We start from the raw sequence: 16,283 nt of genomic DNA on the forward strand, positions 1-16,283 counted from the left end.
TGCTGAGCCCCTGGCTGACCCCACTTGATCCCATCCCACTTGATTGCATCCCACAGCCTTGCCCACCCCACTCGATCCCATCCCATCCCATCCTACAGCCCTGCCCACCCCTCTCGATCCCTGCTGCTGAGCCCCTTGCCCACCCCACTCGATCCCACCCCACAGCCCTGACCTCCCCACTCAATCCCTGCTGCTGAGCCCCTGGCTGACCCCACTTGATCCCATCCCACTTGATCGCATCCCACAGCCTTGCCCACCCCACTCGATCCCATCCCATCCCACAGCCCTGCCCACCCCTCTTGCTCCCTGCTACTGAGCTCCTTGTCCACCCCACTCGATCCCATCCCATCCCATCCCATCCCACAGCCCTGCCCACCCCTCTCGATCCCTGCTACTGAGCTCCTTGTCCACCCCACTCGATCCCACCCCACAGCCCTGCCCACCCCGCTCGATCCCTGCTGCTGAGCCCCTTGCCCACCCCACTTGATCCCATCTCACAGCCTTGCTCACCCCACTCGATCCCTGGCTCTATATGAGCTCTATATGAGCTCTGGGGGCTCTATATGAGCCCTGCCCATGCCACTCGATCCCACCCCACAGCCCTGCCCTCCCCAGGCCACTCGATCCCATCCCACCCCACAGCCCTGCCCACCCCTCTCGATCCCTGCTACTGAGCTCCTTTTCCACCCCACTCGATCCCACCCCACAGCCCTGCCCACCCCGCCCGATCCCTGCTGCTGAGCCCCTTGCCCACCCCACTCGATCCCCCTCGCCCCCCCCACCCCGTTACCACAGACGCCGCGCGCCCGGCCGCCCCCCCGCCCTCCCTCCCCTGGCCCCGCCAGCGCGGCCGCCCATTGGCCCGCGCCCCGCTGCTTAGCAACCGACCCCGTCCCCCTCCGCCGCGCGGCTCTGGCGTCATCTCGCCGCGCCGCTGTCGCGCCGGGGCCGTGTTGCTGTCGCGGCCGCCGGCCCGGGTCCGCTGCGCCATGGCGGAGGTGAAGGTGAAGCCGGAGGTTCCCGACCCCATGGACATCGAGAACAGGTGCGGGGCGGGGGGCGGCGGGGCACTGTGTGTGTTGGGGGGCGGCTGCCGGGCGGTGAGGGCCCTGGTGGGCGGGGGGGAGAGGGCCGTGCGGGGCGGGGTGCGCTGGGGTGTGAGGGGGCCGTCAGGGAGGCGAGGGAGGTGTCCTGGGCTGGGGGGGACAGGCGGCAGGGATGCGAGGGGAGCAGGCAGGGCACAGGGCGCGCCGGTGCCCCGGGGGGTGCTGGTCAGGAACCCGGTCCTGAAGGAGAGGTGTGCTGTTTTGGGGGCACTGTCTGCTCCGTGCTGGGGCCGAGAGGTGCTTCGGTAGCAGTGGGGGACGGGGTCAGGTTACCTTCGGCTCCCCTGGTGTCTTTCTGTTCTTGGAAAGGGGAATTGTGGCTTTTCTGTGTTAAGTAATTTTTTCCTAACAGGTATTTCATCAGTATCTGCATTCTCTGCCTAGCTAGCAATTCCTTCCCATCAGAACCTTTTGTATAACGGAACTGTACAGGGAGCTCTAAATCCATGTTGTGAATAATAAGAGCAACATAAAAGTAAAATGGAGCACTGTGTTCAGTGTTGTCACAAAGAGCAAAGGTAGTTTGTCCAGCAGTTGGAAAAACATATTTGTCAGCACAGGGAGTAGATGCTAAGTTCCCTCAATAGACGTGACTGCGAAGCAGTTCATGGATAATTTTCCCCTGAGTAGTTCTTTTCTCTCTCTTCTATTCTGGCTCTAATACTGTTTTGATTTGGTTTTGGATGCAGTAGAACATGATTTTAAACTTGCTTTTCTCCTCCCCCAGGATTATTGAACTGTGTCATCAGTTCCCTCATGGTATCACAGACCAGGTGATTCAAAATGACATGCCTCACATGGAAGCCCAGCAGCGAGCCATGGCGATCAACAGGCTGCTCTCGATGGTAGGGCGGTCTCAGCTTCCTCGTGTTACTTCAGCCAACCTGGAGCACTCTTCATACACACAGTCTGCATGGTAGCAACCTGTTGGGCAGGGCTAGCAAATTAATCCTTTTTGATTTAGCGGCATTTGCCATAATGTACAGTTAGCCTGACTTACTTTTGGTTGCCATAAGCACTTATGATTGCCAAAACCAATTAAAACGTACCTCAACTTACTCTTTCCATTTTGTAATACAAAGTTGACATGAATGTGTGTATCTATGTGGATTTCTAGTGAGGAAGCTACCACCGACAAGTACCACGTTTGTTTTTTTGATGTGTCTAGAGTTCTTTGGTCTTCTTTTTCCTGTGTATTACTTCGTAAAGCAGAATGTGATACAATGGTCTAATTTAACAGTTGGGTGCAAGTGTAGTTGCAGTGGTTCAGCAGGTGGAAAGGTGGCCACAGGTGATAACAAGGCCCATTAATGATGGGGAACGAATTAGGTAGAGATAAAAGAATGGATGTTAGCCCATGCTCTTATATGCGAAGGTCTTCTCCACACCCTTCACAAAATCCTGAAGTTGTGGATTACTCTGATAATATGCAGGTGAAACATCTCAAGGGATTTTTTTGCATCTTCTGTAAATTTCCCACATCTCACTTTACTGTATCAGGAGTCAGCCTACGATAAGAGTGAGGATCACAGTAACTACTTCTGCCACGTGTTCAGGAATAGATAGTAGCTGTTTAGTCTTGTTGGTTCAGTGTGGCATAAACTTGAGTATCAGCTAAATGTTCAGGGTCTTTAAAGATCAAGATTCCTTTTGGTTCCGTAGCTAGCTGCTTCATGGGCGCGTGAAGTCAGGAAATAAAGCAGACTGAGTGGTGCAGTCAAGAGAGCACTGTTGAAAAGAGGGGCACTTGCTTTCTCAAAAAGAAGGATGTTGGAAAGTATCCAAACTGAGTAGTGTGGTGTTTTGGGTTTTTTTTAATAATTGAAACTTTTTAGCTTGGACCATTTTAGGTGGCAGTGGACGTAATCTAATCTGTCTCTTTTTGGTCTTTCTGTTTATAGATGTGAGGTTTATCAATACATTGGATGTGAGCTTGTGCGTTCAATAACTTTTGAAAGGGCTGGCCAAATTTCACAATGAGGCTTCAAAGATAGTTAGGTATCTAGAATTTGTTTAAAATATGATGCCTTGGGGAGTGCGTGGGGAGATCTAGTAAGTACCTCAAATATGGGGGAAAAACTGCAGTGAGACCTCAGCCTTAATAAGGCTCGGGTACTTCACTTGAGATAAGCTGCAAGTATTTCATCTGTAGAAAAGCGTTGAAGGGGATCATCCTGAGGTGTGAGCTCCAATCAACCACGTAATGCAAATCTATAAGAAACAAGGCGGTAACTATGGGGAAAGGATTAGGTGGCAATGAAAGACTGAATGTTAGTTAATGCACTTGTACACAGTTATGCTCTTGGGCTTGTCTAATTGCTTGTCTCTTCAAAATAGGAAATAAGAATTTGCCTGGCCTAGGCACAAGTGTCAAGTCATGGAGGACAAATGTTTTTTGTGTGTGAAATGCCAGTAATTTGCCTCTCGGAGACACTGTCAGTCCTGGCTGGCAGTTTTCCAATGATCTCTACTTAGTGAAAAAGTAGAACTTTGCTACTGGAACTCAGAATTGTTCAAAACTTGTTCAGTAGAGCTCCAACATGATTCCTGGGTAGCCGTGCACAGAAGTGTTTTGGTGGAAAGGAAGAGCAAAGTTTACAAGAACTTGATGTCCCTCGTGCAATGGTGAAGGTTAGGAGAAATAATAGGAAGTGCATAGATGTTGTGGGGAAGGTCGGGAACTGTATTTGTTATTTTTCATAGCTGATGATAACTGGATACTTGTCAGGGGAAAAAAAAAATCCTCAAGGGTATTACTGTACTTACAGGGGAAAAATATTCTCAAGGGTATTATTGCTTCCAGTGGTTAGAAATGTTAGTTTTCCTTTTTCTTTATTCAGTTAACATGAAATAAGGTTTTTATTTTAGAAGTTTAGAAGATTCTTGCCACGTTCTGAAACAAGCTATTTGAAGGAAACTAAATGCATTGTGCCCATCTCTCCTAGGGGCAACTGGACCTTCTCAGGAGCAATGCAGGTCTCCTATATAGAATCAAAGAGTCTCAAAATGCAAGGTAAGCCTGGCGTTTGCTGGAAAAATATATTTGGAACACAACCGCAACATGTACAGCATTGCTGAGAAGACAGCAATGTAATATGGATTCTGTAACATGGATGTTACAGAACATAACTGCTTGTTTCAGGAGGGTACATTTAACCCCCCCAAGCTGATCCTGAAAACTATTTTAGATATAGTGGTTTCTACTGAACAGAGGGTGCCATGGGACTACAGCTCTAACTTGCTAGCAGAGTTCCTGGTCCAGATGACAGCACAGTGATGTGTGCACACATATATATGTATATGCTCAGGTGGAATCCAGCTGAAGCCCGAGCATACCGTCTGCAAACTGTGGTTCTGTGGTCTTCCTCACTGCTCCTGTTACAGGATCAGCGCTCATATTTACAGCTGTTCCAGGAGGCCACTTGAACTGCTACTCATGCTCTTTGATTTATTAAAATGTACCTTCAAACCATGTCTTGTGATGCCTATGTAAATCTGAGTAAAAGATGCCTTAGACATACTTCTGGAAAGAAATAGCCTTCAAAATTATCCTCAGCGCAGGCGTGTCATCCTCTTTCAAGTGCTTTAGAAAAAGATTGCTGAGTTCAGGCTTTCTCAGACCAGTGAAAAGGCATGTTTTAGAGTGGGGAGCACACTACTATCCCTTTGTAGATGTTCTGTCTAGAGACGGATTATCCTAAATTATGCTCCATGCTGTGTTTGACCTTCCACAGTTGTGTTAGTACATGACTCCAAATTCCCCATTGTTATGACAAGTTGAGTGACTCCTGCTGAGTCACTTTTCTTTCATACTGTGCTCTTTTCTCTTTACTGTGGCTTCTCACTGGCAAGCTTGGCTTGATCCAGAGAGGTTTAGTGTCATATATTATATTTGCCAATGGCTGGCTTATTGTGTGGGTTTTGTTTTTGTTTTTTTTGTTTTTTGTTTTTTTTTCTCCTTTGTGCATTGTTTTATTCATGGTACTTGTTTTCAGTTTAAAACAAATCAAACTTCTTTCAAATTTTGGACCTTTCAAAAATCCTGATGTCTGTCTTATTTTACAGTAAAATGAAAGGCTCTGACAATCAAGAGAAGCTGGTTTACCAAATTATAGAAGATGCAGGCAACAAAGGTACTTTAAATTATGATTGTGAATGGTACTGTGTTTACTTATGGAACCATTCCTGTCCAAACTTTTAAATGCTTATCCAGATAATACGAATAATATAAAATCTAGAGTCCCCATATCAGGTCTGTAGCTAATGTTCCATGTGTCCACTTTTTAAAAACAAAAGAGAAGATGACATATTTCTCTCTTAAAGTAACAGCCTGACCTGGTTGGCTTTTGGGGGGGGCTCTTTCAGAATATTTGGAATATGAATTACGATTTATCTATGGGACTGTCAAGCTGAGGCATCCCCAGAACACTTACCGCTTAAAAGAAAATGTAATATCTATATCGGATTTAACAAGTGTACTGCCAGCAGAAACCACTGCTAGTTAATTGGGCTTTCTCAGCAGTCGTTGCACACTGTGGTTGAGAGATGGCAGGTAGAATGGGCTGTCGTATTTTTGTTGAAGCAAACACTAGTTACCTAAAAATGCAAGAACATTTCTGTGATATATTCATGTTGGCCGTGAATTGGGGTCCACTTGTAAGAGCTCTCGGAGGAGAGGTAAAGGGCAGAAGGACAGTATACTTGTGGTATGCATTTCTTGTTTTGTCAGTTGTTTTTTTGTCCCATCACCTTCTGTCCCTTCCCTCCCTTTTGCCAGGAGTGGTAGGATCGAGGATGCATCCTATGTTGGCAAGGAAGTCAAGCAATGTTGTGATGTGACTTTTGGTTTGTGAGTACATACGAAAACAAATGGTTTCTTCTATTCATTTCCATTCACTTCTCTGTTTTAAAACAGGTATTTGGAGCAGGGACATTAGATACAAAAGTAATTTGCCTTTAACGGAGATCAACAAGATACTGAAAAACTTGGAAAGCAAGAAACTAATTAAAGCAGTAAAATCTGTGGCAGTGAGTATTTTGTGACATTTTTTTTTAAACCATTTCAAATGTCTGCTGCATGCTGTGTATGTTTGAACAGGAGACTGGGAGCAGAGAAACCTCGTTCTGCCTCCAGCTTTCACACTGACTATGCACCAGCATTTGACTCTCTGCCTTTAGTGTGCAGGTTTGAGGTGCAACAGATACGGGAGGCTATAATGTTTACTAAATAATCAACATACTACTAACAAACTGATTAATAATGTAATTCATAAACACATCACTATTAATATACAGTTCTATCACTCTTCCCACCACTACTAATTACACACCATTGCTATCAAATTGCAGGTTTAGTTCTCTTAATTCTTTATTGCACACAACTGTTGTTATAGTTCTGTTACCCTTCACTTCTGTTACCTCTTACACTGCTTACTACTAATCTGCAATTCTGTCACCATTTTCTCTGCGCTTCCATACCTGGTCTTTAGGACATAAACCTAGGGAAGAGTCTGGTGGGTTTCCCTCCAGAGTACCAATGGGCTTGGGTCCACAGGTCAGCTTCTCTGCTGTCCATAGGCATCCACACTTCTGCTGTCTGCAGATCCTGCCCTCTCTTGTTCTCTGATTTTTATACCTTATTCTCTTTTTTTTTTTCTTAACTTTCTTTCCTACCACCCTTTTCTCCTTTCTTCGCTCAGTCTCCACCCAAATAAGCAACCTGCCTGTAATTACTTTTTCTCAATTGTTTCTCAATTACTTTTTTTCTTTGTCCCAATGTTGCTGTACCACAATTGGGTATTTCTGATGCTGAAGCAATCTCAGCCTTTTATATGGGACTAGTGATATGGTTACCTAGCTGCAAGTGGCCTTGCCACGTTCCTCTCCCGTGGAGATCCTGAAACTCCCTTCAGTTATCTGGTTCATGCTGGATTTGTATTGTTTACTTTAAACAATTTCTAAGACATTTGATTCTGTTTTAGTCTTGGTTCCTCTACTTTGTTCTAATTACTCACGTACTTTCTTATCTTATGTGCAAACAGTCCACGTACCAGAGTAGGGCTTATCCTTTTCCATTCTTTTTCTCGCTCTATTGTAATGCTCATGCAGCATCCTGCTTTCCTTTACCCACTTCATTACAAATCATTGGTATTAGCACAGTCTTTGGACATTCTCCTGGTTTCCAGCAGAGATTCTGTCTTGTTGCAGGGCCTGGTACACCAGGAAGACCACTTGTTTGTGAACTCTTGGAAGTTTTATGTTGTGTGCTTTTTCTATGTGGCAGTCTCATCTGCACCTTGAGGGCAATACCTTGGCTTTTATGTGTGCATTTTTGGGGGGGTTGAGGGGGAGTGAGAGGTGAGGGTAACTTCCTAAATAAAAATAAAATGGAGATAAAGAAGTTGGACATAAAGAAGCAGTAGCTTTTTCATGTTTTTGAGAGATGCTGGCTTCATCTAGTCATACAGGGGATGTGACGCTGCTAAAATTGCTTCAGTGGTTGCTGAGTAGTCCTTTGGGTGACCGTTGTCCTTTAACTGTCTGACTGCCAACATCAGGACTGAAGCAGCATTCCCATTCACCCCCTCTAGGTGTGGCAGTAAGGACTGGGCTCACAAGGGCTAACTTTAGCTGCAGGGTTTAATCATGTAAGGGTTCTCCTGTCATCAGTGCATGGGTTGTCTCTTGCAGAAACGGTTGTAAGCTTTTCTGTTAAGTTTGTCTTTGCTGTCTTCTAAAGACACTTTCCTGCCCTCCTTCAACTGTGGAGGGGGATTACAGTCAATAGGTTAAACTCCAAGATCTTCTTCAGTGAGGTTTGTATTGTGTGCACATTCCTAGTAGGATTCTCTCTTCCAACACTATGTTACAAAATTATTAGGAATCTGAATGTACTGATCTTCCCTTTATCTCTGTCTTACCTGTGGGTCAAACATGTTAATGATAGCTTGAGTCAGCTGGATTGCTGTGCCCCAGGTTTTAGGAGTAATGAACTATCTCTTTTGCAGATATCTTTTAAAATCTTTCTTTCTTATGGAAGACTTAGAGCTGTTAAGAGCTGTTTGCTTTTCTCTAACAGGCATCCAAGAAGAAGGTGTATATGCTATATAACCTGCAGCCTGACCGGTCAGTGACTGGTGGGGCTTGGTACAGTGACCAAGACTTTGAGTCTGAATTTGTGGAGGTGTTAAATCAACAGTGTTTTAAATTTCTACAGAGCAAGGTGAGTGCTGCTATGAAAGTTACCTTCTGTTTGTTTTGTGCAAGTAATTCTTGTCTTTGTAAAACTAGTGACAGGCAAGGCTTAAGTTTTCCCTAGTGTTTTCCATAAGTGTTGGCCATTGTTATAACTGGATTGGCAAATCTGTACTGGATTGTATTTGTCACAGCAAGTGTGATGGTGTTGCATTTTAATAACACATATTTTCACATCCTGTACGGGAGCAAAGCCTTCCGTCTCCAAAGTCCAATGACAAGCTAGGCAGCAAGGAGCACAGGACCAAAAAACCTAGCAAAAGTCACGGTTTTCCCTGCAGAGCTCCTAATTTCTGAGAGGGTGGAAAGGCACTAGTCAGTCAGCTCTGCCTAGAAGACAATTTTCTCTAGTATAACTGGAGGAGAAGCCTGTTCTCTGTTAAATGAGTCCTATGCAGATTGCAACATTTCTCTATTCAATTAAAATATATTTTAACTGGCACTAGGTATAGCAGAAACTTCTTTGTCAAAAAATGCCAGATGCTGGTATTCCTTTATATTAATCTAAATCACTGAGTAAATTTTGTGTCATATGTAGTGTAAAATTGTGTTTGGTTGTGCACTGTGTTGTCTCATGCACTTCAGTCTTAAGGGCATAGCTTTAAATGCTAAATAAAAAACATGTCCCAGAAATGGTTTGGAAATCAGCTTTTATACTTCGGTCTGCCTGAAACTGAACCACGAAGGAGGCTCTTGGCAGTGAGTACTGACTATAACTCATCTTTGCTTTTTCTCAGGCAGAAGCAGCTCGAGAAAGCAAACAGAACCCCATGATACAGAGGAACAGCTCATTTGCCTCATCCCATGAGGTGTGGAAATACATCTGTGAACTGGGTATCAGTAAGGTCAGAACAGATTCATCTTACTACTCTCAAAATTCTCAGTGCATGACTAGCTGCAGAGTCTGGGTCCTGAAAATTTGGTGAGGGCCCGATAAGTGCTACAGTTACTGCACTGGAAGTGGGCTTTGCTGCTTTATTGCTTTTTGAGGAGGGTTGTTGGTGCTGCATGGGACTCCAGGGTAGTTTGTACATGTGGGTTTTCAAAGGCGTATAGAAGAATTAGCATTCACATCCTTCTTGATGGGAACTGGCGTAAGTTTTCCTTTAACAATCTCAACCGGTTTAATTTCTCTCAAGTTTGCCTATGCACCTCAAGCAGTTTTAGGGGAGGGGAAAAAAAAAGGAGGAAAAAACCCCCACAATTATTGGTCACCATCAACAGGCATCTCTTCAGTAGTCTGTCTGTCTTCTTTCACAATTGTTTTCCTGTAAAACTGGAAACATATCATGCTAGGGTAATGTAGACGCTGGAGGTGCATAGGGAAGTTCTTTTTGGCAAGCCAAGGATAGTGTAATCCAAAAGTACTTGGGAAGTAGGAGGTATTGGTATTTGCTTTTCCTTTTGTATCTGCACAACCGTGTAAAGTGCCCAGTGAGAGCGGTGCCTTTATCTGGGCTAGATTAGAACTCTGAGGATTTGTTACTCATGGTATTTGTTCATTTCCTCCTTGCAGGACTTATTGGCATGCGTCTTTCCTAATATTTATTTTACAAATTATTTCTTAGGTAGAGTTGTCAATGGAAGACATTGAAACCATCTTAAATACACTAATATATGATGGAAAAGTGGAGATGACTATTATTGCTGCAAAGGAGGGGACGGTAGGCAGTGTGGATGGACAGATGAAGCTGTACAGAGCCGTTAGTCCTCTCATACAACCCACTGGATTAGTCAGGACGCCCTGTGGACTCTGCCCCGTGAGTAACTAATTCTGTGTATGAATAGGTGGGTGCATGCAAATTTTGAATACAATCCTGCGAACAGCCAGCCAGCACATTGCCAGGTTATGCCCGTGAGTGATCCTCGTGGCTTTCTAAGCCAACTACGCTTAGAAGTGTTATCTGTGATGCCTTAGCTATGGTGCAAGAGGCAGGTTCTTTAGTTTAGACCAGGACATTTCCCACTTACATCCTGTCTCTTTACTGGACTGTATGGGAAAGGGTGCTGTCAAGTGTAGACTGTTCCAAATTATATTTCTATATTTTCTGATCCCAAGTTTGCTTATTTATGTTTTTTAACAAGCTAATTTATTTGTCTAGCTTTTGGTCCCTCCTGCTTGGATTGTAAACTGATATGTAGGTAAAACTTGCCAGTGCGTCCATTTGCATCATTTACTACAGTGGGGTCTCTTTTGCTTCTCTTCCTCAGAGCTGGCGTAGGACTTCCTAGATTTTGGCCTCTGTTAGACTACTGCTTTTCCACTGGGGAAGGAGCAGAAAACATGCAAGCATGTTACTTCTGGTTAGATCGTGCTTGGTGTATATAATTACTGACACAGGGCTTTCTTTTGCAGGTTTTTGATGATTGCCATGAAGGTGGTGAGATTTCTCCATCAAATTGTGTTTATATGACAGAGTGGCTGGAGTTTTAAAGTGAAAGAAAACTGTAAACTGGATTCATGCTTCACAGCCAAGGTCACAAAGCAGCTTGCTTTTTTAAAAGTGGACTTCTAAATTTGTAAGCAACTTCAGGACACGGAGTGACTTTGTTTTTAATGAAACATAAAGCAGCAACGTATCAGTTGCGTGAGCAGTCTTGAGAGTGGACTGGAAATCGAGTCAGCACTGAAGATCAAGGCTGAAGTGGAAATGTAGTTCCATTCTTGTACCAAAAATTGGTTGTGTGACTTGAAAACTGCCATAGAACAGCTGGGTGGTGATGCATCGCTTCCAAGGACTGTGTTGAGTACTCCACAGACACTTATTCTGAATGAGAGAAAATAAGTCATTAGCCGATCAGAAAAAATTGCTGAGTGTTGCCAAGAATGAGATCCCAAACTTTGCTTTCAGACTAATGCTACTGGTGAGTGCTTAAGTCCTAAAGCTGACACTTTTCTCCCATGATAGCTACCATCTAATTGAAGACTGAGGATCTGACGTGGGAAAGATCCTAAATAGGTCAAACAGAACTCGCTGATTCTTTATTATCTTTCTTACCTGCTAATTTATCATTAAAACCCTGATTTTTCTCACGTACATCTGTGCTTTGTTTCCTCCATCGATGCCATTGTCTGGTGATGCATCTGTTGTATTTGTAGCTGTCAGATGAAGGAATAAGATCATCATCAAATGTGGTAGCATGTTCTGGCAGCTGCATCAGGTACACGGATAGGTCAGCTGAAATCGTGAGTAGAAGTATTCTGGGAAGATGTGTTTTCCAGAGTAGAAGAAGAGTTCCTCTGGCCTGATGGTGCAGGGAAGATTTTTATAGATTATCTGAATACCCTCAGGGTTGAAAAAGATGCCAGTGACAGTTGTCTGTACATAAATATGGACTCTGGCCTTGGTTTGTGGTCTGAGAAAGGCATGATACTGGCACATCATCAAAAAGCACAATCTTCTCTTCCTGTGATGTGGAGCCAATTTGTGTTTCTCTTAAGTGTGACCTCTCTGGCTCCTTCTGTGTGACTCTGATGAACTGGCAATAAGGTATAGACTGTGGTGGTGTTGTAAGCCTCATGCCCAGGGTATGCTGGGCCACAGACCTCTTAAGAGAGAGCTGTGTCTAGTTTCCTCTGGCTATCGATGTCCATCTGGCAGTATTAGAGGGGTAATACCATCTTTGGAAAACGTAGGTTCAAATCCCACTCGGGAAGTAAACAGATTTTTGTACCAACTGTGCTATGCTAATTAGTTACTCAGCCTCTTCCTTAACCTGTAATCAAGCAACCTCTAGGAAAAAAAAAGCTCCTTTTTCATAAATAAGAATATTGTGCATATATGGTACAGCCAGCTCTCCACCCTCCAGCATAACAGAGGGCTGGAATGAAGTACTAGCAGGCAGGGTAGTGTAGACAATGTGAACTGCGCAGGGGCAGTCTGGTCCCAGTACAACTTGCTACCTGCGGCTTAGCCTTGCTGCGTCCAGGCTGGATCTCTACGCAGCTACTCAGCATCTTTGTGATAGCCTCCCAGCGCTGGGAAACAATTAGCGGGTCAAGCACAACGCTGGACCTGTTGCATCTAGCTATTTTCAAAATTCCCTGTCTGAAAATAAGCCCTCCTGGACACCGTGTTGGGAGGGCAATGGTCAAGCACCTCTACAGCTGAGTTATCAGCATGCCAGGTAATCTGACCACAAGTAGTAAACAGTGGGCTAACATAAAGAGATTTTGGAAGACAGTTTACCTAATAAGGGTAGGAGACTTTACATCAGCTATTTCAGTGCTGTCCAGGAGCTTGCACCTTCTAGAAGCAGTCTGGATCCCATAGAAGTGTTCAAATCTTGCTCGATTCCCCTTTTCCTAATTATAGTGTGGGTTATGGACAGAAGGCCAATGGTGGTAAGTGCTGTATGAAGAATTAAAAAAAAAAAAAAAAAGTTCCTGCCCCATACAGGGACGGTATAGATACAGAGGCAAAGGCTTCTTGTTTGCAAGTAGGCATGCTGTCTCTGACTGGAGCAAACAACTAGTACTGATAAGCTGGCATGTCTGTGGAAGGGGGTTGATTGCATTAGCTAGTGTGAGCACCCACAGCTCTTTTTTTTTTGTTGCAGTGTTGTCTCCAGGCGAGAGATGCATATCTCTACAGGAGCAGAAGAGCTCTTACAAAAGAGATGTGGGGGTGGAACGATCAGATGTTTGTTCTTTCTCTGCCCCCTTTAACCACTCAGCACCCTGAAGCCTGGGGAAAACGCTGCTCACTTCACTGGAGGGAGCCTTAACCTCAGCTTCAGACATCCGTTATGTGGCCAAAGGTGATTTCATTGAGGTGTGGGGCTTTGTCTTCCTGCCTTCAAAGAGGACCTAACACAATGGGGTTCTGAATCCTGCTGCTGCAGAGATAACACAGTTTGTGCTCTACTGCAGCTAGAAGATAGCTTTCAGGGAAAGAACACGTCTTTATTGTGCAGGTATGTTGCTTTATGCAGTATGACCATATTCATTGGCAATAAGAAAAAGGAGAGAGCTTGTCGTCAGTGAACGGCTCTAGGAAACAGAGAGCTGGTTTATTAAGCTCTCTAAATTCTGGCTTACTTGTATTGGGTTTATCTGGTTTAGATGACCTTTGTGGTCTCTGAAGCTTCTTAGTGTTGCAGCTGTTACAAGAGTTCTCAAATTTGGAAAAAAATGTGCCTATAGAGAAAAGTAAAGCTATTTCACTTTCCTATCTGTAAAATAGGAATCTGTCTGATCTATTTCTAAACACATTAGAGGAATGATCTTTCTGTAACTCTGGTTCTTCATGAACCTGGCTAATCTATCAACCTGTAATTCTTTTTAAAAAAGGGAGTAAATGCTAAAAGATAACATTAGAAGTCTAGTCTTTTTTTCCTCCCTGAGTTCCTTCAGTCTTCTCTTATACCTAGCAAAGCTGTCCCCTTTACAAAGCGGTACGACATGTGACGTTTCGAGGAAGTTGTAATACTAGCTCCAGTACTGAATATGAAAACACTTACGTGTAGAAAGCTGAGAGCTAAAGTTAATCCTCAGAACATGGGTGACCACTTGGAAGGATGATCCGCTCATTTCTTCATGCAAGCCTCATACAAGAGGTCACAGTCCAGCTGCTGCAGGACCACAAGGGACCTCCTGGGTGGGAGAGCTCAGACCCGGCTGTGAACCTACCCAGCTGCTCTGCGCAGTTTCCTCACTAGTGGTGACCGACTGTACAATGGCAAGTTGGAGGGTGGTCACACCCAAATGGCATTTTCACATGGAATCAAGTGCAAGATTGCTTTTTATTTCCAAGAGAAACATTAACTACAGTACCAGGCTGTATTGTGAACTGAGCCAGAGTACAGCTAGCAGCTACTGTTTAACATGTCTAGCCTCTACAGTCCAAAGTTTAAAACATTAACATTAATGGTAAACTTGAAGCTTTGATAATGAAAACATTTACCCCCCGGCTGAGTGGCTGTTCAGTTTTTCCTGGTTTTGGTTTTTTTCTGTACTCTTAACTCTGGGCCCTGTTGGAGGTGTTAAGCATGATGGTTGTTCATCTGGTGCTGTTCGAGTGCCATCTTCTGTCTCGTCCTGGTATGGCTACCCGAGGGCTCAAGAAAGAAAAGAGAAAGCTCTTAAACCCCGCTCTGGTTTCCTGTTTTGCCTGCGCGTGCAGAGCAGTTTTTGGGAAGAAACAACAGCGAGTGTGGACAGCTGGGTCTCCTATTGCTGCCAAACACTTCATGCTTTGAAACAGGGTATAGACACCTTAAACGGGGCTGTCCTCCACCACGCACAGACCACCTTCCCCTCTCGCTTCGTGTGGCTGGGACTTTCTGCCATATCATCTGTGAGAAATGGGTAGCCAGGCCCGCAGCTGTGCTGAGCCCAGCTTAGCCTGCGGCCTGGAGGGGACAAAAAGGTACTGTGAGAAGCTCCACGGATGATGTCCATGTTCTTATTGAAAATGTTCACTTCCTATTTATTTATTATTATTATTTTAGCTAATTATTGCACTTCGAACTCTTCAGGAGATCCTGGGGGGAGTGGGGAGAAGCAGAAGCGGAGCTCAAAGCATTCTCCTCTCTCAGCTGATAAACACAAAACAAGTTGGGGCTCATGTACGTAGCCTGTGTTTTTCCCCCTCTCTTGCGCTTTTTGAGCAAGCTTGCAATTGTTCCAGGAAAACAGAAGAATGGGAAAGCTTTTACTTTAGTTATTTGGTCTAGAAACACAGGGCTTAAGGATTTTGCTCCTCTTGCAAACCCACAGTAGTTGCTCAATGTTTTAATTAATCTAATGCTAGCAGGGTGGGCGCAGCATGGCCTTGAAGCCCTGGGTCCCAGTAAGGTGCTGTGCTTTGCTTTTGAGACATGGCAATGTGAGGAAGAGGTAAAATGAAGGATAAAGTAACAGCTCCAGAAAAGCAGATTTACTTTGTCTCTTCCTCATACTGCTTGGAGAGCAAGTCCTGGGTCTGAGGATGTTAACAATAGTAGAAAAGTAATTTGAATTTTATACACTTTAGCGTATAAGTGTAGGTAGCATGCTTCTTCCTTTTTATTCCCACTGAATTTGTGATCTGTCTCCTTGTGTTCAGACTTTACACAAGTGAATTTGACCCCTGCAGAGCAGACAACTTGCCTTATGTTAGGAAGCTGGGAAGGCAGTATTAATGTTCAGCTCAGAGAGCATCTTGGTTTGCTTTGTTTTGGACCTGGAACATTAGTCTCCGCTGTTAGTTGCTTCAGTAGAAAATACACCTTTTCTGCCCTGGGAGGAAGGAATGAATGGCTCTTGGTTGAAGCAGTTTCCTCAAGCATTCCCTGGATAATGCCAATCTCCCTGTGGAATTCAGTGTTCTGAAAATAGCTCCTTTCTCTGTACTTACGCAGTTCTGCCACATTATCTGTCAGCCAATTCCTTCTGCCCTTTCCAGAGAAGGGAAGAAGGCCTGCCGATGGATCCAAACTCTACAATAGCCCAATGGCAGTTTCATTGGATCTTCTTCCACTGCCAGGGTCTGTTGAAGTACCTTGAGCGGCACAGAGAACCTTGTCTTTCTCTCCTCAAGGGTTTGTTTAACTTCTTGCTATTTCTGGTATAAACAAACTCTTAGCACAGATTGCGAACTGGGAGCAGTCACAGATTTTTACAGGTGCTTGAAGGCTCAGAAGAGATTGCCTATTTTTTTTTTTTTATAGCCAAGCATTCCATCATAGACTGTACAGTAACATTTAAAACGTATTTATTTATATTCCTGATTGCTTAGTATATGTCAAAGTTGGCCACACCAAAACCTTCATATAGCTAATAAACATGTAAGATGTGTCCCACGTAGCTCATAGAGTAGAAAGAATGAACATCACCCTGCGGCTGGTCACAACAGAGAGCCTCTACAGGCAATCTAAGCTCAGTTTGGCCAGGTTTTATGTTTCTTGTGCTAGTTAACTGGTAGGAAGCAATTCCACCTG

General features: G+C 44.3%; 1 protein-coding gene across 4 annotated transcripts; it reads left to right on the forward strand.

Moving 5' to 3' along the window:
- The first annotated feature begins 928 nt into the window (after positions 1-928).
- POLR3F (RNA polymerase III subunit F) lies at positions 929-14,553 on the forward strand. 4 transcript variants are annotated; one of them, XR_015708272.1, is made up of 11 exons: positions 929-1,045; positions 1,834-1,951; positions 4,052-4,119; positions 5,172-5,239; positions 6,022-6,134; positions 8,185-8,328; positions 9,098-9,205; positions 9,929-10,120; positions 10,717-11,225; positions 12,921-13,277; positions 13,734-14,545. XR_015708272.1 is itself a non-coding variant. In XM_087774974.1 (9 exons), the coding sequence occupies exons 1-9, from the start codon at positions 990-992 to the stop codon at positions 10,792-10,794; spliced, it is 945 nt and encodes a 314-aa protein (XP_087631100.1). In that variant the 5' UTR covers positions 929-989; the 3' UTR covers positions 10,795-11,397. The 4 variants fall into 4 exon arrangements, 1 of the variants encoding a protein (XP_087631100.1); XR_015708271.1 differs by having other exon boundaries at positions 12,921-14,549; XM_087774974.1 differs by lacking the exons at positions 12,921-13,277; positions 13,734-14,545 and having other exon boundaries at positions 10,717-11,397.
- The last annotated feature ends 1,730 nt before the right edge of the window (positions 14,554-16,283 follow it).

This window comes from Nipponia nippon, unplaced genomic scaffold, assembly GCF_047370975.1.
Source record: "Nipponia nippon isolate SJK-2023a ecotype South Korea unplaced genomic scaffold, ASM4737097v1 scaffold_4, whole genome shotgun sequence".
Lineage (NCBI taxonomy): Eukaryota > Metazoa > Chordata > Aves > Pelecaniformes > Threskiornithidae > Nipponia > Nipponia nippon.